Below are 22,046 nucleotides of genomic sequence, written 5' to 3'. Positions count from 1 at the left end.
GAGACCCGAATGGAGTTCCTGGCTCCTGGCTTTGGCCTGTCCCAACCCTGGCTATTGTGGCCATTTGGGGAGTGAACCAGCAAGAAGAAGATCTCTCTTTCTGTATCTCTTCCTCTCTATCACTCTGCCTTTCAACTTAGCTAATTAATTATTTTAAAAAGACAGTGGTTGAGCCGGCGCCGCGGCTCAATAGGCTAATCCTCCGCCTAGCGGCGCTGGCACATCGGGTTCTAGTCCTGGTCGGGGCGCCGGATTCTGTCCCGGTTGCCCCTCTTCCAGGCCAGCTCTCTGCTATGGCCCGGGAGTGCAGTGGAGGATGGCCCAAGTGCTTGGGCCCTGCACCCCATGGGAGACCAGGAGAAGCACCTGGCTCCTGCCTTCGGATCAGCGCAGTGCGCCGGCCGCAGCACGCTGGCCACGGCAGCCATTGGAGGGTGAACCAACGGTAAAGGAAGACCTTTCTCTCTTTCTCTCTCTCTCACTGTCCACTCTGCCTGTAAAACAAAACAAAAAAAAAAAGGACAGTGGTTGGAGGGGCCAGTGCTATGGCACAGCAGGTTAAAGCCCCAGCCTGCAGCACCAGCATCCCATATGGGAGCCAGTTCAAGTCCCAGCTGCTCCCACTTCTGATGGTTTCTGCTTTCGGATCGGCTCAGCTCTGGCCATTGAGGCCATTTGGGGAGTGAACCAGTGAATGGAAGACCTCTCTGTGTATCTCTACCTCTCTGTAGCTTTGTCTTGCAAATAAATATAATAAACAAATCTTTAAAAAAAAAAAAAAAAAGACACGGGTTGGAATGCCGGCATCCCATGTTAGTGGGCCTGGGTTCAGGTCCCAGCTCTGCTTCTGGTTCCAGCTTCTTGCTAATGCACATCCTGAGAGGCAGCAGGTGATGATGGCTCAAGTGCTTGGGTCCCTGCCCGCATGTGGGAGACCGGATAGCCTCCTGACTTCTGTCTCTATTTCTTGGCCCTTAAAAAAGAAATATGGGGCTGGCACTGTAGCGTAGCTGGTAAAGCCGCCACCTACAGTGCAGGAATTCCCATATGGGCGCCGGTTCAAGTCCCAGCTGCTCCACTTTCTGATCCAGCTCCCTGCTAATGTGCCCAGGAAAGCAGCAGAGGATGGCCCAAGTGCTTGGGTCCCTGTACCCACACGGGAGACCTGGATGAAGCTCCTGGCTCCTGACTTTGGACCAGCCCGGCTCTGGCTGTTGCAGCCATCTGGGGAGTGAACCAGGGGATGGAAGACCTCTCTCTCTCTGACTGTTCCTCTCTCTCTTTGTCTCTAACTCTGCCTTTCAAATAAATATATAAATCTTTTTTAAAAAAGAAAGATAAAAATATAAATTGTTTTTCAGCATAAACTCCATTAACTTCCAGACACTTGCAATCAGGACTGGCATTGTGGCATCGTGGGTTAAGTTGGCTCACTCCCCAAATGCCCACCACAGCCAGGTCTAGGAAGCGTTGAAGCCAGAAGCCAAGAACTCCATCTGGGTCTCCCACACAGGTGGCAGGAATGCAAGTACTTGGACCATCATCTGCTGCCTCCCAGGCACATTAACTGGCAGGTGGATCTGAAGAGGCGCAGGATTCGATCTGAGACGCTCCGATAAGGGATTCAGGTGTCCCAGATGGCAGCTTACCCCTCTGCACCACGACACCTGTGCCATTAAAGATGTTTTAATGTTAGGACACAGAAGAAGTCAGAGGGGAACGCCTGGGATGGGTGGATTTCCCATCGAAACTCCTGCAGAATTGTCCTTGTTGATGAGAGGAACGAGCAGGAGCAGAGCGGGGGACAGGGCCCGGGTGAGGCCTCCTGGGCGTTTCCTGTCGCAGCTGGGGCGGGCTTTCTCAGAACACTCTGCCAGTGCGTGCGTCATTGCTCGTCAGCACTCCGGAAGGTCACGAGCAAAATGCCTCGAGCATCCCGAAGCGCTGTTGCCCTGTCCTTTGCTGGCCAGCGGTTTGCTTTGGCTGTGGCTGGACCTCGTCCCATGTCGGTAGCCACTGCTGTGCCTGTGCTCCGTCTTCGGGATCCCACTGGTAAAGCCGCGTTTCCGCTCCCTTTACGGCTTCTTCAAAGAGACACTGACGCTGCTGTAAGCGCTGCTCCTGTGTGCGGCGGCGTGACTCAGGTGCCGGCACCCGTCGGGCAGAGTGTGCCCCGCTTCAGTTCTTCAGTCAGAGCCCCCCGAGCCGCGCGTGCCGTCCGCTGCTGCTTCTGCTGTGAATCCCCCGTCTCCCATTAGGGCACGGCCAGCGTTCACTTTTCCCGTGGGCGTGGACGTGGATGTGGCTGGTCTGCTGCTGCGGGCACCGTCCTCAGCGCCGTCTCATCCCTTGTTAGACAGTCTGTGCCAGCAGTTAGGACGTCCAGGTCCCATACTGCAATCCCTGGGTTCGACACCTGGCTCCAGCTCCTCCTAACTCCAGTTATCTGTATTTCCCAATGCTTTGATACCAGGGGCCGTGCTGACCCCAGACAGACTGCCTCTCCCAGGGCCAGTTCTTGGAGTGGCCATTGTAAAATCATTACTTCTCTTTTTCCTTGATCTGCCAGTGACCTTTTTAAAATCCTGACTTTTTTTTTTTTTTTTTTGACAAATAAAAACTGGTGTTTATCATACAAAATGGCATTGTAAAATATGTGCACATGGTGGAATGGCGTATGCATTACCTCACATACTTACTATATTTTATCTTCAGAACACTTAAAATCTACTCTCCCAAGGACCAGCATTTTTTTTTTTTAAGATTTATTTATTGGCCGGCGCCGTGGCTTAACAGGCTAATCCTCCACCTTGCGGTGCCGGCACACCAGGTTCTAGTCCTGGTTGGGGCGCTGGGTTCTATCCCGGTTGCCCCTCTTCCAGGCCAGCTCTCTGCTATGGCCCGGGAGTGCAGTGGAGGATGGCCCAAGTGCTTGGGCCCTGCACCCGCATGGGAGACCAGGAGAAGCACCTGGCTCCTGGCTTCAGATCGGCACGATGCGCCAGCCATAGCGGCCACTGGAGGGTGAACCAATGGCGAAAAGGAAGACCTTTCTCTCTGTCTCTCTCTCTCACTATCCACTCTGCCTGTTAAAAAAAAAAAAAATTTATTTATTTATTTATTTGAGAGTTACAGAGAGGCAGAGGCAGAGAGAGGCCACATGGCCAGAGTTGCGCCGATCTGAAGCCAGGAGCCAGGAGCTTCCTCCAGGTATCCCAAGTAGGTGCAGGGGCCCAAGGACTTGGACCATTTTCTACTGCTTTCCCAGGCCATAGCAGAGAGCTGGACTGGAACTGGAGCAGCCAGGACTCGAACCAGCACCCATATGGGATGCCAGCACTGCAGGCTTTACCTGCTACACCACAGTGTGGCCCCAGGGACCAGCGTTGGGCATAGTGGTGAAAGCCACCACTTGGGACACTTATATCCCATGTCCGAGTGCCTGGGTTTCAATCCTGGGTCTGCTCCTGCCTTGTGGCTAAGACCATGGTGGAAGACTTGCAAATGATTTATGACTGATAATTTTATAAATTAGCCAAATTGTGAATTCAGGGTAAGGTTTTTACTACCTGTCCGTGTGGTCTTTGTTGGGAAGCTACTGGAGGGTGTGGTGCACCAAAAGGAGGAGCAGGGAGACTTGCTGTAGGAGGCAGGATGTTCCCCGCGGGTGGGAAGTACAGACCATCTCCGGATGCCGCTGAAGGCATGGCTGAGGGGGACGGCGGCCTGGCCGCAGGCCGGGAGAGCAGCCGTGCGAAACCATGGCAGGAGGACAGATGTCTAGGACGGAGGTGGCCAAGAAACAAGACGACATGGACCCTGGAGGGAGATCGTACACTTCTGGCAGTTGGTGGAGAACACAGTCAGTATAAGGACATAGGAAAACTAAGCAGATAAAAGCTGAGAGAAACACAGCGTAATCGCAGTTGACTAAGTTGTTGAGCTGTGAGTAGGGTTTGCAGAGCCACGGCTGTGTAAACAGCATGGCCTTTCCCTCTGTGGCCCAGGATGGCTGCTTCCCCTCGGGCTGTCCTGCCTGCATTCCAGCCGGCAGCAGTTCTCTCGGCTCCAGCTCTCCTGGCTTCTTTTGGTTAAACAGGAATCGAATTGATGAGATTCGATTAGCACAGTAATACATTGACTGAATTAATAAGTTAAATGTTGAATTAAAATACCAGTAGGAAAGTGGATCTACACAAATGTCTGTGGACAAAAGCGCTCACACACATCTTTATTTATTTTTAGTTGAAAGGCAGGGTCGGATCGAGAGAGATCTTCTGTCCACTTGTTCGCTCCCCAAGTTCCAGAAGCCTGGGACTCAACCTGGCTCTCCCTCATGGGTGGCAGGAGCCAAGTACTTGAGCCATCTCCTGCCTCCTCCCAGCATGCATGTCAGCGATCAGAAGCGGAGCTGGGACTTGAATCCAGGCACTTGATAGGGAAACGGAGCATCCCACATGACACCTGCTGGGCTTCCCCGCTTTAAAATTTGTTTATTTGAGGGCCAGTGCTGTGGTGTAGAAGTTAAGCTTCCACCTGCAGTGCTGGCATCCCATATGCGCGCAAGTTTGAGTCCCGGCTGCTCCACTTGCAATCCAGCTCTCTGCTATGGCCTGGGGAAGCAGCAGAGGATGGCTCAAGTGCTTGGGCCCTGCACCCCCGTGGGGAACCCTGTTGGAGCTCCTGGATCCTGGCTTGTTGGGGCCAACTAGGGAGTAAATCAGTGGATGGAAGATCTTTCTCTCTACAAATCTTTCAAAATAAGTGAATCTTAAAAAAAAATTCTGAGCCAGTGAATGAATGAATGAATAAATGAATGAGGAGAGTCAGGGCCGAGAGTGGAGGGAGCAGACAGTAGGAAGGAGGGGCCTAACGGAAGGCTCTGAGGGAACAAAGCTCTTCACCCCTTTACCTCTGGGAGCAGCTCCCCTACTCGCATCAGAGGGGCGGGCCTCGTTTCCTCATCTACACAGAGTTCTCCAGAACACGCCCACGCATACTCAGCGTACGTCTTGGTGTTGCAGGGTCACAGTGGTGGGATCCCTGTGCCTGGGACTCGGCCTGTGTGAGCAGAGAATGGGTACAAACTCGGCTGTTCTGGGCCAGCCACGGAACGTCACAGACTGCTCCAGGCAGTGTGGGGACTGTGGCACAGGCACCGGGCAGAAACCCGTACTCCACTCGGACATTACACCAGCTCTGCCTCCAAGAAAAGCCAGAAACTGGGATTTTTATTTTGAAATATCTTGACTCTTTTTTTTTTTTTGGACAGGCAGAGTGGACAGTGAGAGAGAGACAGAGAGAAAGGTCTTCCTTTTGCCGTTGGTTCACCCTCCAATGGCCGCCGCGGTAGCGCGCTGCGGCTGGCGCACCGCGCTGATCCAATGGCAGGAGCCAGGTGCTTCTCCTGGTCTCCCATGGGGTGCAGGGCCCAAGGACTTGGGCCATCCTCCACTGCACTCCCGGGCCACAGCAGAGAGCTGGCCTGGAAGAGGGGCAACCGGGACAGGATCGGTGCCCCGACTGGGACTAGAATCCGGTGTGCCGGCGCCGCAAGGCGGAGGATTAGCCTAGTGAGCCGCAGCGCCGGCCGACTCTTTCAAATAAATAGAGAGGGAGATCCTCTGTCTACTGGTTCACTCCTCAGTTGGCTGCAATGGCCAGGGCTGGGCCAGACTGAAACTAGGAGCTAGCAGCTGCGTCCGGGTCTCCCACATGGGTGGCAGGGACCCAAGCACTTGGGCCGTCTTCTGCTGCCTTCCCAGGCACATGAGCAGGGAGCCAGATCGGAAGCGGGTGCCCATATGGGATGCCAGTGTCACAAGTGGTGACTTACCCTGCTGTGCCACAACACCAGCCCCAAAATATCTCGACTGCTTTTGAAGCTGGCAACCTCTGCTGCGGGGTCCTGGGGGTGGGTGGCTGCCCAGGGGAGAGCTGTTAGTGGTTTCTTCTCCGCAGTGCGGGTAAGAGGCTGTGGTGACGGGCTACATGAAATGCCTCGCTCTGCCAAAAGTGCACCTGGGTACCTGGGTAGTGTTCTGTGTCTGGGCAGAGAGGAAGCTCCCAAAATGAATGGCCAAGTCCTCGCTGATAGCAGGGCGGCGCCGGTCAGACCAGAGAGGTGGACCCAGGTCTGTCGTCCCCTCTGTGAGTCGCCTGCTGACTGTGCCTCCTCCTGGGGACTGTTGCAGGAGGGCAACATCACAGGTTTGGAAAGGCTTTTCCTGAAACACAGTGCAGGTGTTAATCGGGAGATTATTTTGCCACGCGCAGCTCAGAGGCGTGCCTCGTTTCGGGAGTGACGGCAGAGTCTGCAAAAACGGAGCTAGGAGCTGCGGGGCCTGAGCCCTGGCCGCAGGAAGTCCAGAGAGAAGAGCTTCAGTGGCCCTGCCCCTGTGGCCTTGAGAAGGAGGCGGACACTGAGCTTTTCTGGAAGCGGCGTTGCGGGGTCGGTGTGGTGTGGAGAAACACACGTCGCCGCAGACGGTCCGATCCCGCTCCGCACAGCGGGCTCCCAGCCTTCGAGAATCACACCTTGGGCACTTCCCCTGCAGTCAACGTGGGAGCTTGCCGTTCCGGGAGGAGGCCAGGGTTTTGCAGAGGATCCAAGCCTCCCGCAGAGCAAGGATGTGAAGTCTTGGGGCTGTATCATTTAGGAGGGTGGCACGGCTGCTTCTTACTACTACTGATACTACAGGGTGACTGATATTCCCATAATGCTTTGTAAGCTACAAAGACCTTTCACCCGCACTCTTCTCACTTGCTTGCTGGAACCTCTGTGAGATGGCTGTGAGGAATCTGCTAGTTCCCCATTGTCCTTGGGCAGAACCACAGAATCTCTCTCTCTTTTTTTTTTTAATTGTTACTTTAAAGGCAGAGAGAGCGAGTGAGCGCAAGCTTCGATCCACTGATTTACGCCCCAAATGCCCACAGCAGCCAGGGCTGTCCCTTCCTGAAACCAGCAGCCAGGAATTCCATCCAGGTCTCCTACATGGGCCACAGGGACCCCAGTACTTGAGCCATCACCTGCTGCCCCGCAAGATGCGCGATAGCCCCCATGCCACACACCCGGGCCTCTCGTGCTCTTAGGAAGGTCTGCCTCTTTTCAGCACACGCTGTTGCTGCCATTTGAATACTCTTCCCTCTCCTCTTCCACCCACTGGTTCACACCCCATACGGCTGCAATGGCCAGGTCTGGGCCAGGCCCAAGCCAGAAGCCAGGAACTCCATGGCACTTGGGCCATCCTCCACTGCTTTCCCAGGCGCTTTAGCAGGGAGCTGGACCAGAAATGGAACCTTGGGCTTAGTGCGGTGGGTTCCGGGCTGGTCACATGCGGGGAGGCTGCTGGGGAGCACTGACGCGTGCTTCCTGGCCCGTGCTGCCCTGATGGTGGTGGCGGTATGTGTGTGTGTGTGTGTGCACGCTGGGGGTAAGGGGGTGTCTCTAAGACTTCCTCCACCAGTATTATCGGTGGACACGCAGCTGTGGGCAGTGCCGCTCGCAGAGATGGCGCAGGCCCAGGTTTCGGAACCGGCCCGCTGGAGGCCGAGTGGTGGGCTGGCAGAGGAGCAGCTGCTGCTGTTCGGCCTCAGGCTGTGACAGGTGGGGAGCGGCCCCTTTGTGACGGCGGTGGGTTCTGCTGCGAGGCTGCGGGGCGGATCGTCGGAACTTGCATCTTTTTGGTGTTTGCCTGAGCGGCTGTCGACATGTGCGGAAACACTGGATAGGAAATGCGAGGCCCTCCCTTGTCACCTAGAAAGCCTGTCCCAGGCCGGCGCCGTGGCTCACTAGGCTAATCCTCCGCCTTGTGGCGCCGGCACACCGGGTTCTAGTTCCGGTCGGGGCACCGATCCTGTCCCGGTTGCCCCTCTTCCAGGCCAGCTCTCTGCTGTGGCCAGGGAGTGCAGTGGAGGATGGCCCAAGTCCTTGGGCCCTGCACCCCATGGGAGACCAGGAGAAGCACCTGGCTCCTGCCATCGGAACAGCGCGGTGCGCCGGCCGCAGCGCGCTACCGCGGCGGCCATTGGAGGGTGAACCAACGGCAAAAGGAAGACCTTTCTCTCTGTCTCTCTCTCTCACGTTCCTAGTTTTGTCAAAAGGAGTTCAATGAAGTGCTTTGAAGCAGAAAGAAGAAGAAGAAGTGGCGCACTGGGACTTGAGCCAGCACTCCGGTTTGGGATGCCAGCCTTGCGAGTGGCAGCCTCAGCCGCGGCACTGCACTGCAGGCCCCTCCCTGACAGCTTTTGTGACCACCGTCTGCTGTCTGTGTCCCGTAGCCATGGCGCTCATGTGTGGTAAATGAAACCTGCCCTCAGGTCCAATACTGTACGTTTTTCCTGACAAGTGTCTTCTTCTTTTTTTTTTTTTTTTGACAGGCAGAGTGGACAGTGAGAGAGAGAGAGAGAGACAGAGAGAAAGGTCTTCCTTTTTGCTGTTGGTTCACCCTCCAATGGCCGCTGCGGCCGGCGCACCGTGCTGATCTGAAGCCAGGAGCCAGGTGCTTATCCTGGTCTCCCGTGGGGTGCGGGGCCCAAGCACTTGGGCCATCCTCCACTGCACTCTCTGGCCACAGCAGAGAGCTGGCCTGGAAGAGGGGCAACCGGGACAGAATCCGGTGCCCCGACCGGGACTAGAACCTAGGGTGCCGGCGATGCAGGTGGAGGATTAGCCCAGTGAGCCTCGGCGCTGGCCGACAAGTCTCTTCTGATATTTAAATTACCAAGGTCCTTGGATAGGTGACCACACTGCACACCCACCACAGTGAGAGCAGGCCGGGCCACTGCCTTGTTTGCCAACAACAAGGAAAAGCAATGACATCCTCGCCCTCAACTGCAGGGGCCACCTTTTCCCAGCGACCTTCCTGTTTGAGGAAGGTCCAGGGTGGGCCAGGATGACGGGGACACTTAAAGCTGCCCAGACGATTGCTCTCCCACGTCCTTTCTGGGCTTCGTGCACACTTGGTGTATCTGCCGGAAGCAGGGAGGCACAGTCACCAAGTTAATGGGGCAAGCGCAGGCGTGGAAGTGTCACAGTTGCTCAGGCTGGCGTGGCGGTGGGCGAGCCCCGTGTGGGGAGCTCACGGCCTCGTTTCAGCCCCAGCCAGCTGGAGGCCCTGCAGGCTTAATTTTTGGTTTTTATTATTATTATTTAAAGCCAGCTATATCTCTCCCTACCAAAGTCTTTGTGAAACTCATCACCATGGAACTTCCCAAATCCAGTTCCTGGTGATATTAAGCTGAAATTTGTAGGCAAACACCCAGGCAACAGTGCCTAGGATTGCAAGGTTCGGTTCCAAATATAGCACAGCTCCCATCTCCAGTGAGGAAAGAACACTGAGTGAATTCATTACACGAGCCAGGAGCTTAAAGCCACATCCCTCAACTGCGTGCACTCCTCAGAACTGACCCGAACCGATGGATCAGAACCCGGAGGCGCCGCTTCTCCACGAGCGCACTGTCCAGCAGTGACTGTGTTCGCCAGCGTCCTTGGCAACGAGCTCCGTGACATCAGACCGGCAGCCCACGCCTGGCACACTTGGAGTCTTCGCTTGCAAAGGCAAAGACTGAAAGCGCATGGCACGGGGTACAGAGGGGACAGGCAAAGGGGGCACAGGCTGGCTCCAGTACTAAGCGTGGTCAAGCGGTAGGCTAAGCTGCTGCTTGTGATGCCGGCATCCCCTACTGGAGCGCACAAGTTGAATCCTGGGTGCTCTGCCTGCTATCCGGGTCCCTGCTAATGCGCAGTGGAAGTTAGCATAGGTGCTTAGGACCCTGCTACCCAGGGAGAGAGACTCGATGGACTTCCTGGCTCCTGGCTTTGGCCCCGCCCAGCCCCAGCTGTGGAGGCCATTTGGGGAGTGAACCACTGGATGGAGGATCTCTTGCTCTGTCACTTTGCCTTTCAAATAAATATTTTAAAAAATACTCCAAATGCATAAACAAGAATATGAAAGCACGGCTCCAAGAATCCTTCTCACATTTCTGATCATCACAACTGTCTCTAGGAGGTGAGTTTGCGAGAAGGGAGAGCCACTTCTTATGCTTTAATTTCCATCGAAATTTGGAAAATGAACATGTTTTACATTCTTGAACAGAAATAACATTTTAAATGAAAAAAGGTTAGTGATTCATTGTTCTTCCACAAACAGCAAATTGTTACAAGGAAGTTGGTAAAAAACAAAACCCCGCCTAGCACACCCTAAAGCCCACTTGGCTGTCGGGGTGAGCAGAAGGATGGTCCTGTAGAACTCTGCTCAGCCGTGGCCTGTTTTGCATCTGTGTTGTCCCCATGCAGTGGACACCAGATACACGTGGCTACTGAGCGCCTGAAACGTGACTGGTACAACCAAGCAACTTAATTTTTCCTTCTAATGTTTATTTATGTATTTGAAAGGCAGAGTTGGAGAGAGAGAGAGAGAGAGGGAGAGACAGATCTTCCATTCATTGGCTCACTCTCCCACTGGCTGCACCAGCCGGAACTGGGCCAGAGTGGAGCCAGGAGCTCCATCTGGGTCTCCTGCATGGGAGGCAGGGGCCTAAGCACCCCGGCCATCCTCCACTGCATTCTTAGGCACATTAGCAGGGACCCAGACCAGAAGCAGAGCAGCTGGGACTTGAACCAGGGCCCATATAAGATGCCAGCATTGCAGGCAACTGTTTAACGCGCTGTGCCACAATGCTGGCCCTAATTTTTTATTTCATTTAAATCAATATAAATAGCTACTTATGGCCAGTAGCTACTGTACTGGACAGAGGCCTAGAACTTTCCTTTTTGGTGAGCATAAGAAATTTTTTTTTTTTATTTTATTTTTGACAGGCAGAGTGGACAGTGAGAGAGAGAGAAAGGTCTTCCTTTTGCCGTTGGTTCACCCTCCAATGGCCGCCGCGGCCGGCGCGCTGCGGCCGGTGCACCACGCTGATCCGAAGGCAGGAGCCAGGTGCTTCTCCTGGTCTCCCATGGGGTGCAGGGCCCAAGGACTTGGGCCATCCTCCACTGCACTCCCTGGCCACAGCAGAGAGCTGGGACAGGATCGGTGCCCCGACTGGGACTAGAACCCGGTGTGACGGCGCCGCAAGGCGGAGGATTAGCCTAGTGAGCCGCGGCGCCGGCCAAGAAATTTTTTTTAAAAGATTTTTTATTTTTTTTTTGACAGAGTTACACAAAGAGAGGAGAGGCAGGGGAGAGAGAGAGAGAGAGAGGGAGGTCTTCCATTCACTGGTTCACTCCCCTATTGGCCATAACGCCTGGAACTGTGCCAATTCGAAGCCAGGAGCCAGGAGCTTCTTCTGGGTCTCCCACACGCGTGCAGGGACCATCTTCTACCACTTTCCCAGGCCGTAGCAGAAAGCTGGATCAGAAGAGGAGCAGCCGGACTCAAACCGGCACCCATATGGGATGCCGGCACTGCAGGTGGCGGCTTTACCCACTACGCCACCGCGCCAGCCCCTGTGTTCACGTCTTGAGACGCCTCCCATTGAGAATATCCAAAAGATTACTACAAATGATGCAAGGTAATCAGCATCCTAATAAATCAGGCAGGAGTGGCCTTAAATCGCAATGGAATGTAATACGCCCGCACCGTTTGCCAGCCTGATGGTGAAGGTGAAGGTTGTTTAGGGTGGGGGTGAGGAGATGTCTCCAGGGACCACACTGGGAGTCAGCCAAACCACAGCATGGTTTATAGTTCTCCCTTTCTGGCTGCCATCCTAACTGGTGTGCAGCCTATCTGCTGGCAGCCTCCCTGAGAAAACAGAGATTATGAGAGTAAAGTATGTTCCTTCTTTGCTGCTAATTCCAGCCCAGTGTTGGCAACGGAAGTTCAGTAGTGAAAGCCGGAACTGCCAGATACCAGCCATGGAGGGATCCTTAGAAGCTCGCTGACTCCTTCCCTGGACACGGCCACGCGTTATACAACAGATCTTCTGATTTGGTTTCTTTGTTAACAAAAGGATCTGTCTCTTACCCTTGGCATTGGAAATCGAACACCTCCAAATACTTTGCACCAAGGTTGATCCAAGAAGACATGTTCCTTCTTTGGGTGACCATTTCATACTCTTACAAAAGGTAGTTTTATAATTCTGAAATCCTAAAGCTAGTAAGAGGACGCAATGAGATTCAGTTCTCATCGGATGGTTTATTTTTCAGTCAAAAATGATGCTCTACTTGTAAATTCAGCATTATAAACATATTACCAAATGCTTGCTTTTATCTTCTGACTTGATAAAAACAAACAAACAACAAACAAAAAAAACACCACAAAAACAAAATTGGCCACTGTGGTTTGAATGTGTCCTCTCTGAGTTCATGTGTTTGGGCCAGCGCTGTGGTGTAGTGGGTAAGGCCACTGCCTGCAGTGCCGGCATCCCATATGGGCGCCGATTCAAATCCTGGCTGCTCTTCTGATCCAGCTCTCTGCTGTGGCCTGGGAAAGCAGTAGAAGATGGCCCAAGCCTTTGGGCCCCTGCACCTGCATAGGAGACCTGGAGGAAGCTCCTGGCGCCTGGCTTCACATCAGCTCAGCTCTGACCGTTGTAGCAATTTGGGGACTTAACCAGCAGGTGGAAGACTACCCCCGCCACCCCCATTCCTGCCCAGTCTCTGCCTCTCTGTAACTCTGCCTTTCAAATAAATCAATCTTAAAGAAAAAAAAAAAAAAAGTCAAGTGTTGGGAACTTAACCCCCAAAGCAACAGTGTTGACAGGCGGAACCTTTAAGAGGTGATTAGGGGGCTGGAGCTGTGACCCAGCCTGCTCTCCTCCAGAGAAAGCAGCAGCAGATGCCCAAGCACTCGGGCCCTTGCCCCCATGTGGGAGACTTGGAAGTGCCTGGCTCCCTCCTGGCCAGCCCGGCCATTGGGGCCAGCTGGGGAATGAACCAAAACCCAAGTACACTTGTCGGGGTTGCGGGGCAGAGGTGATTAGGCCCAGGAGGGCTCTGCCCTCGTGAATGAATGAATGTCGTTCTCACTGCATGTTTGGTTCCTTCTTGCCTTTCTGCCTCCTGCCAGGGGATGTGCAGGCTCCATGACCTTGTGCTTCCCAGCCTCCAGAGCTCTATCTGTTCTATAAATCACCCAGCCTCACGTATCCTAAGAGCACAAAATGCACTGTCACTAGCCCTCACATGAGCTCGTCAAGTCTTTCAGTAACATTCCAGAGCCTTTTTGGCTTGCAGAATTCGAAGACTCAGGGCTGGCTTTGTGGCTTAGCAGGTTAAACTGCCGCCTGTGACGCCAGAACCCGACACAGACACCAGTTCATGTCCTGGCTGCTCCGCTTCTGAATCAGCTCCCTGCTAATGGCCTGGGAAAGCAGCAGATGCTCCAAGTGTTTGGGCCCCTGCCAGCCATGTGGGAGACCCGATGAAGTTCCAGGCTCCTGGCTTTGGCCTGGTCCAGCCCTGGCCATTGGTCATTCGGAGAGTGAACTAGCAAATGGAATACCTCTCTCTCTAACTCTACTTTCAAATAATGAATTCAAAGAATCTATTCAAAGCAATAGAGATCCTCCTATACCCTCTAAATTGCAAACAATTTTTTTTACAAATGATTTTAAGAGGTTTGTTGTTCCCCTAAAACCATCCTTACAAATTTTAAGAATTCACCCCTTGCTACCCATTGTCCCAAGAAGCTTTACTGTTGCCTACCACCTAGGTCAACCTGATCTTGTAGTTCTGAACATTGCTTGCTATATAACTAATTTACCTAACTTTGGAGCCTGCTTTTTCATTGGTAAAATGGGTGTATTAGTTATGCTAGGGAGTTCTTTGGGAAGCAAACAATAATTAAAACGTGACACACAAAATGTTGGCCTAAGATCTTTAGAGAGCCAAAGCACCGAAGATACGGTGTCCCCATCACTTACGGTGTTGGCGGAAAAGACGACACTCACGAGCAGGTTGGGGAGACCAACAAGGAGTAACAGAGTAGCGCAGGGCTGGGAAGGAAGCCCTTTCTATCCTTAGGTTGGGAAGAGCCAGAAGCTGAAGAGGGCTGCGCGACAGAAGCTGTGGTGTTCAGTAGAGTGACACACGTGACCTGCCAAAAAGACAGCCAGGGGAATAGACACCCGGCCTCTCTCCAGCTTCAGTGGCTGTTCCTGACAAACACGACCTGAAGGCAGATGGAGGGGAGCCTGTGGACGCAGTCCATGCGGGCCAATACCTGGGCCAGGGTGGGACGCACGGCGCTTCCAGCCCGCCCTCTGCACTGCATAAATCCAATGACGTAACTACTGCACACAAACCTAGACATGCATGCCGAGGCTGAAGCAGCCTTCCAGGATCTCTGCGCGTTCTTACCCGGTGTTTTTGGCGTCTCTGCTTTGCTGGTACCCTAAGCACATGACAAGAGCGGTCCTATTCATTAGGATTCAGGAACTAGATTTTCTTATACTCCAAAAATCCTATGGTAATAAAACCTGCAACAATCTTACTTAATGACAGGAAAATCTGCGGTTTCTCATAAAAGAAAATAAAAGAAATCATGACATCAACTTCACATTGACATTTTTATTAACGCCAACTTTTTTAATTATTATTTTTTAAAACAATAGCACAAAAATGTTTCAAGGAAGCAGTCTCACGATCTGATGACCTTCTGAAATACAGTCAAGCCACACCAAATATGAATTTCTGTTAATAACACACAAAACGTTTTTTAAAGAAAAATAAAAGGAAAAAGAAAAAAGGGGTAGGGGAAAGGGCATGAGACAGAGTTCCAACTGGCTGGGTGAGACGCTGAGGTTGGTCGGGGTACACTGTAGAAGCAGAGTGGCACACACGGGCTCCCGGTCTGTCCTGAAAGCAGTCACCGCGAAGGGACGGGCTCTGTGCCCCGAGTGCTCGAGTGCTCGTGCACAGGAGGGCCCGGGCCCGGGGGAGCGGAGCTGACACTGTTCGGAAGCGGCTCCACACTGAGCCCGTCAGACAACTAGGAGCATTTGTGGCGGAAGAGTAACTCCTTCAGAAAGGCCTGGCTGAAAATCTAGCTCTACTGTCTCATCTACATGTACTTCAGGTTCTTAAAAGTCATCTTAAAAAAGAAAGAAAAAATAATGTATATCAGTTTTTCTTATTTAATGTGGCTATGAAAGATGTTTCTTTATTATTTCTTTAACTCTAAAGGAGGACGTTGTGGGTGGGGGTTGGAAGTGGAACTAAAGGAAGGAAAAAACCCAGAACAGGATGGGGTAGAGGTTTTTTTTTAATTTCTTTCTTTTTTTTTTTTTTTGGTAGTGGTGGGGGCTGGAGGGGTCACACAGACGGGAAGGCAAGGAGGAAACTACAATCCTTGGTTCAGATTGAGTTATGCAGGAAAATAAATCTTCCTGATCAGTCCCCATGCCAAAAAGGAAAACCACTTGGAATTATGCACAGACTCCAACTATGTCCCACCAGCCGTCAGCCGTCCCCAGCTGACCGTTCTCCGCAATGGACACCACGCGGGCTTGCAGGCCGCTCGCAGAACCACTGCACAAGACCCTCTGCCCCAGGAGCCTCTCGTTCCCTCTTGGTAGGTCACAGACACAGAACACTGCCCTCAGCAGGAGAGTGTTAAATACTTTTCACCACTGACAAGGCTTCAGGAAGTTTCACAGTTTCGTTATGCTCTATTTTATTACTATCATATTTACATTTTTATTTTAAACTTTATTTATTTTATTTTTTTGCTGAATTGCTGATTTTCCTTTTTCAATAGAATTTAATTCTGGAGTGTGAGCAGGAACCAGTTAACTACATTCATTGTCCAACCCCCACTGGTTTGAAAGAAGACTGAATTCTCGGCGTGTGACCCGCTCGGCGCCACCGTGCCCTGTGCACAGCAGCAGGAGCGCGCGGCGGCGCAGCTCACACTGCGGGCGGCGAGGCCTTCCGCTGCAGGAGGTACTGGTGGATGCTGTCAGCGTCTCGCTTGAGCCAAGCGGCATTCAGCAGAATATTCTCACAACACTGCTGGATGGTGCGCTCGGCTGACGGGGCTGGGTGGCTCTCGAAGAAAGCCTGGTATAGAACAACCCAGAATACAGACACGTTAGTAGTGGCAGGAAGAAGTTAGTATCATGATTATGAAAAAGATACCCACTGGTCTACACAACTGACCACTGCCACCTGCAGGCTGAAAGCAAGCAAGCACGTTCTCCTTGGACCTGTGTGTAGGATTCTGCCCCCATCCCCAAGTGACACGCTTAGCACTGAATCCGAGTTAACAGTGCAGACAGAAGCTACTGCGTTTCTTCGATAATTGTCTCATCTTTAATCTAGGCTTTGGGCTCAGACTTGGGACTTGAATCTAGGCTTGGTCAAGTATTAGCCTGTGACTTTTGAGTAAATTAACTCCTCTATGTCTGATTCGTCATCCATGAGGAAATATTTATTCCAGAAGAGGAAAGAAAAACCCCATAAAGATGTTTAGCAAAATACCTTGCACAGAATATTTAAGGATTCAACATATCCTGACTGCTTCAAATAAAGATAAATTTGCAAAGGATGATAAAACTAATTTCACTGCTGCCATACCCTGGTAATTTAATACTCCATGGTCTCACATTTTTCAGAGAATGCAACCATTCCCAAGTTTATTCTAATTTACCACAATGCTTATTAACTAAGTTAATAAACTACTGAATAAATTATTCAACACAGTTGAATAAATTATTTTCTGATGACCTGGTTTCACAGAAAACAAAATGACTCATAAATTCCAACCAGCAAAATGACTGGGCCTTCCCTTTGACCTGATCATCGCGGGTACGGAAGAGAAAACCATCGCTAAAGAGGACTGATCTATGTGAAAGGCAGAGTAACAGAGAAGGGGGGGAGGGTAAGGGAGACACACACACACCTTCCAGCCACTGGCTCTATCAAATGGCTGCCATGGCTGAGGCTGTCGAGGCCAAAGCCAGAGTGCTGGAATTCCATCAAGGTCTCCCACATGGGAGACCAGAGGCCCAAGTATTTTGGGCATCTTCCACTGCTTTCCCAGACATATTAGCAGGGAGCTGGATCAGAAGTGGAGCAGCCGGGACTTGAGATGTCAGCATCACGGGTGGTGCCACAACGCCGGCCCCAAGAATCGACTGTTCCATTAGAGCAAGCCAGGACCTTACAAAAACCAATGATCTTATTACATAGGTGACAATGGTTCCTACTCCAGGGCTGCTAATCATGGTTGGGTTCTCAACGTCTCAATTAGATACAAGTCTTCCTTTAGTTTCATCTCAACAAACAGCACCAACATTTACATACCAGAAACCTGGGAATTATCCCAGACTCATTTTCCTTCCTTTCCCTGGTATGCTTACACACAGAGAAGCTACTCAGTAAATACTGGAGAATTAAAGATTAAAAAAAAAAAAATCAAGGCCCTGAATATTTTATTATTCATCACCTTCCTACCATGTTCCTAGCATGTTCTCTGTTCCCAATTCTCCAGGTTTTAGCTAGACTGAAATTTTGATAACACAAGTGCAATCAAGTCACTCTCACTTTTATAAGCCATGGGAAGATTTTCCATTCTTAGGGAATCCTTGATATGCACACCAAGGCCCTGCAGGGTCTGGCTCCCTCTACCTGAGTAGCCTCAGCTTGGCTGCTATTCTTCCCCCTAAACCCATTATATATTTCTCCTTCATAGTACTTATTACATCTATAACAATATACAATGAAAACTAGGGGCCGGCGCTGTGGCGCAGCGGGTTAACGCCCTGGCCTGAAGCGCCGGCATCCCATATGGGCGCCGGTTCTAGACCTGGCTGCTCCACTTCTGATTTAGCTCTCTGCGATGGCCTGGGAAAGCAGTAGAAGATGGCCCAAGTCCTAGGGCCCCTGCACCTGTGTGGGAGAACCGCAAGAAGTTCCTGGCTCCTGGGCTTGCAGCCATCTGGGGAGTGAACCAGCGGATGGAAGACCTCTCTCTGTAACTCTTTCAAATAAATAAAATAAATCTTTTTAAAAAAATACAATGTAAACTAAATTAAGGCAGAAATCATTTTTTACCATTTTCTCAAGATCTGAAAAGTTAAAACTTATTCCTAACAGCTCACAGAGTGAACCAAATTATGTTACAGATTTCAGAACTTTCAAATTCACAACTGATAGCTCTTTGTCTTTAAGAGGAAGGTGAAAGTGACACTTAAAATTTCTCAGGGGCCAGTGCTCTGGCACAACTGGTTAAAGCCATGGCCCTCAGCGCTGCCATCCCATATGAGAGTTGGATGAGTCCTGGCTGCTCCACTTCCAATCCAGTCCCCTACTAATGTGCCTAGGGAAGCAGAGGAAGATCGCCCAAGTGCTGGAGTCTCTGAACTGGCATGGGAGACCCGGAAGACACCCGACTCCTGGCTTCAGCCTGGCCCAGCACTGGATGTTGTGGCCAGGGGAGTGAACCACTGGATGGAAGATCTCTCTTTTTGTCTCTCCTTCTCCCTCAGTAACTCTGCCTTTCAAATAAATAATTTTTTAAAAAAAAAGATTTTTTTCAGTAGATAAACGCAATGGAAGTCTTAAAATTACAGTTTTCCTAATCAATGCAGATTTGTCCCCAGAATGCTGAACTTCACCAGGCCCAAGTCCATACCACATTGATACCAAACTCTATAAGGGCTAGGACAGTCCCTACATAAGCATCTAATCTCACTGTGCATGACAGACCTATGAAGGTCTTTACCCAGAGAAAAAGAACTAATCTCAAGAATGTACCGGTGCCATGGTGCAGCAGGCGAAGCCACTGCCTGGGATGCCAGCATCCCAGATATATGCGCGGGTTTGAGTCTCAGCCCCTGGACTTTCGATCCAGTTCCCTGCTGATGGGCCTAGGAGAGAAGACAAACGCCCAAGCACTTGGGCCCCTGCTACCCACATGGGAGTCTCAAATGGAGTTCCAGGCTACTGGTTTTGGCCTGGCCCAGCCCTGGCCATTGGGGCCATTTGCAGAGTGAACCAGTGGATGGAAGATATCTCTTTCTCTAACTCTTTTAAATAAATACATCTTTTTTTTTTTTTTTAAGATTTTTATTTATTTTACTTGAAAGTCACAGTTAAACAGAGAGAGAAGGAGAGGCAGAGAGAGAGAGAGAGACAGAGGTCCTCCATCTGCTGGTTCACTCCCCAATTGGCTGCAATGGCAGCTGTGCCGATCCGAAGCCAGGAGGCAGGAGTTTCCTCTGGGTTTCCCATGTGGGTGCAGGGTCCCAAGAACTTGGGCCATCTTCCACTGCTTTCCCAGGCCACAGCAGAGAGCTGGATTGGAAGTGGAGCAGCCAGATCTTGAACCAGTGCCCATATGGGATGCCGGCACCACAGGTGGCAGCTTTACCGGCTATGCCACAGCACTGGCCCCCCAAATAAATAAATCTTAAAAACAAAAAACAAACAAAAAAACTACTCTGTTCGAGCCCTGACATGTTACTTAATCTGGTACCCCATTTTAGATGAGATACAGGCCTGCAGGGTGTAAAAGCTGCTCAGAGACACACAGCTATTATGGGGCAGAGCACAGATTTAGAGTCTGAGATTCACATTCTTTAAATTATACTTCCATGTCCTCAGAATTATTCCAACTCAATTCTAAATTCTTCAGACATTAAAAAAATATCATCTAGGGGCTGGCACTGTGGTGCAGCGGGTTAAGCCGCAACCTGCAGTGCTGGTATCCCATGTGGGCGCTGGTTGGCATGCCAGGTGCTCCACTTCTGACCCAGCTCTCTGCTATGGCCTGGGAAAGCAGCAGAAGATGGCCCAAGTCCTTGTGCCCCTACACCCTCTTGGGAGACTTGGAAGAGGCTCTTGGCTCCTGGCATTGGCCTGGCCCGGTCCCAGCACTGGCAGCCATTTGGGGAGTGAACCGCAGATGGAAGATCTCTCCATCTCCCCCTCCCTCTCCCTCTCTCTTCGTAACTCTTTCAGATAAATAAATAAATCTTAAAAAAAAATTACCTTTCTCCAGGCAAAAGCAAGGAGACACCAAAGTATGTTAGTATGTTATCTGAACACTCAGTGATTACAACCAGGTTAGTGTCTTTACTTACTAGACTGAAAAGTAAACAGTACTTTCCTTACCTTAACCTCTCCAGCCATTTTATCAACTGCAAATCCCTCAACTGATAGCTGAAAAACAATGATTTTAAGTAGTAAGTGAAAATAAAAGAGGCTGGGAACAAACTTCCATTTACCCTAAAACAAATCATTCTGTTCTCTCCCAATTTCAGCTGTTACAGAGGGTATGGGATAGAGGATGGAGAAGTCCTCAGTTTCTAAGGAAACGTAAAAAGCAGACCACAATCTGTGAGTCTAATGAATCCTGGCTGGCACTCAGTAATACCCATGACCAGCAAGCTACTCAACATTCTCACATACTTTTATTAGTCTGGATATTAAGAATCCTCCCTGGTATCGATTATAAAGTTCTTCCCAATTGTCCTTGATGAACTTCCAAGCAGCTTTCCTTCCATGCTTGCTGCCTCCAGCTACTCCACCAATCACTGACACAGTGTCCTGTGGGCGTACCTCTTCCTACAAGAGAAGAACGAACAGTCTAGTGTATCAGAGCATCTCTGAACCCCCGAGAGACCACATACTGTTGAGAAACCCAAGTAACCACACTGAAGACAGTCATTCTTTGTTTTAGGAATTAACTGGTACCAGCAGCTTCCAGCAAAGAAGAAAAGGTTTAGTCCACAGATCACTCAAATGGAGAAAAAGGCACTGGGACAGGGAGAAAGGAACAGGCTGCTCCTGAGACACCTGCTGGGATCTCACAGGGTGAAGAAAGGAAGAGACAAGGCAGGCGGAGAGAAGTCAGCTTCCCAGTTTTCAGGAGTCCCTGTCCTCAATGTTCCCACTCTGGAGGGAGAGGATTTCCTCTCCTAACTATTCTGATTCTCACCACTAATGGGAGAGAATGGAAGTCAGGGGTAAAGCTGGCACTGCTTTTCCTGAAAGAGGATGCTTGAGTCCAAGGTTAAAGCAGATCAAGAGGACACTGACCCAAAGACATCTGCCACAGCCCAATGGCTAACAGTTCCCTCTAAGAGCAGTTTTCCTTGGAACTTACTGAAAGTGCAAATGTGAGGACTTTTTGAATCAGATCAGGCAAAAGAGTAGCTCCTAGAACTCTTTCAATTCGGTTTTTCTCTTCTTGCATATCTGCTTGTTTGTGAAGCTATGGGGAAAAAAAATACAGAGGTAGTTAACTCTCCCCCTGGAAGTCTGCACATGCTTCATTGAGCTTCTACCCAATGAGGTAAAATTTCTGCTCTACTTCCCACTGGTAGGAGAATACATTTCCAAATGCTTGGGTACCAAATCTGTCATTTTCCTTTTTAGTAAGGAAGGCCTTAGGTCTGGGTGCCCACTGGATGGACCCTGTGTCCCAGATTCTGAGTGCTGTAACATCAGGATCCAAGGAGAAATCTTCTATGACCAAATTTTTCATATCACTATTATCTGGCTAATGTTCTAGGTTAGATAAGCAATTAACCATATATTTACCGGGATAATCTTATAGCATTAAAAACCATTAATTTAATAAATAGCAAAAAACTGAAAATAATCTAAATATTTGATAATCAAAAACTATAGGGCTGGAGCTGTGGTGCACCGGATTAAAGCCCCCAGCTTGCAGTCATGGCATTCCATACAAGTGCCAGTCCAAGTCCAGCTGCTCCACTTCTGATCCAGCTCCCTGCTACTGTGCCTGGGAAAGTAGCAGAGGATGGCCCAAGTTGTTGGGCCCCTGTTCCCATGTGGGAGACCCAGAAGAAGCTCCTGGCTCCTGGCTTCAGATTGGCTCAGCTCTGGCCATTGTGGCCATTTGGGGAGTGAACCAGCGGATGGAAGATCTCTCTTTCTCTTTCTACCTTAGTAACTCTTTCAAATAAATAAAATTTTTTAAAAAAAGAAATAAAACTATAATTGTAATTATTTACTTGTAAAAAGCTACATTATTGGGGCTGGTGTTGTGGCAGTATGTTGAGCTGCTGCCTGTGATGCTGGAATACCATGTGGGCACTGGCCTGAGTCCGGCTGCTCCATTTCTAATCCAGCT

General features: G+C 50.7%; 1 protein-coding gene across 2 annotated transcripts in view; it reads right to left on the bottom strand.

The window, feature by feature from the left end:
* Nucleotides 1-14,510: 14,510 nt before the first annotated feature.
* NPEPPS (aminopeptidase puromycin sensitive) overlaps nucleotides 14,511-22,046 on the bottom strand; it is a 115,665-nt gene continuing 108,129 nt past the window's right edge. Inside the window, exons 20-23 of one of the 2 annotated variants that reach the window (XM_062175598.1) lie at nucleotides 21,054-21,161; nucleotides 20,357-20,512; nucleotides 20,060-20,107; nucleotides 14,511-16,003 (exon numbers count right to left, since the gene is read on the bottom strand). In XM_062175598.1, the coding sequence (XP_062031582.1) occupies nucleotides 15,851-16,003; nucleotides 20,060-20,107; nucleotides 20,357-20,512; nucleotides 21,054-21,161 (465 nt within the window). In that variant the 3' untranslated portion in view covers nucleotides 14,511-15,850. Of the gene's footprint in view, nucleotides 16,004-20,059; nucleotides 20,174-20,339; nucleotides 20,513-21,053; nucleotides 21,162-22,046 lie in introns of both variants that reach the window. The other variant, XM_062175599.1, reaches the window with a different exon arrangement.

This window comes from Lepus europaeus, chromosome 18 (assembly GCF_033115175.1).
Source record: "Lepus europaeus isolate LE1 chromosome 18, mLepTim1.pri, whole genome shotgun sequence".
Taxonomy (NCBI): domain Eukaryota; kingdom Metazoa; phylum Chordata; class Mammalia; order Lagomorpha; family Leporidae; genus Lepus; species Lepus europaeus.
Note: the sequence above shows the minus strand (reverse complement) of the source record. Positions and strands in the feature narration are given on the sequence as shown.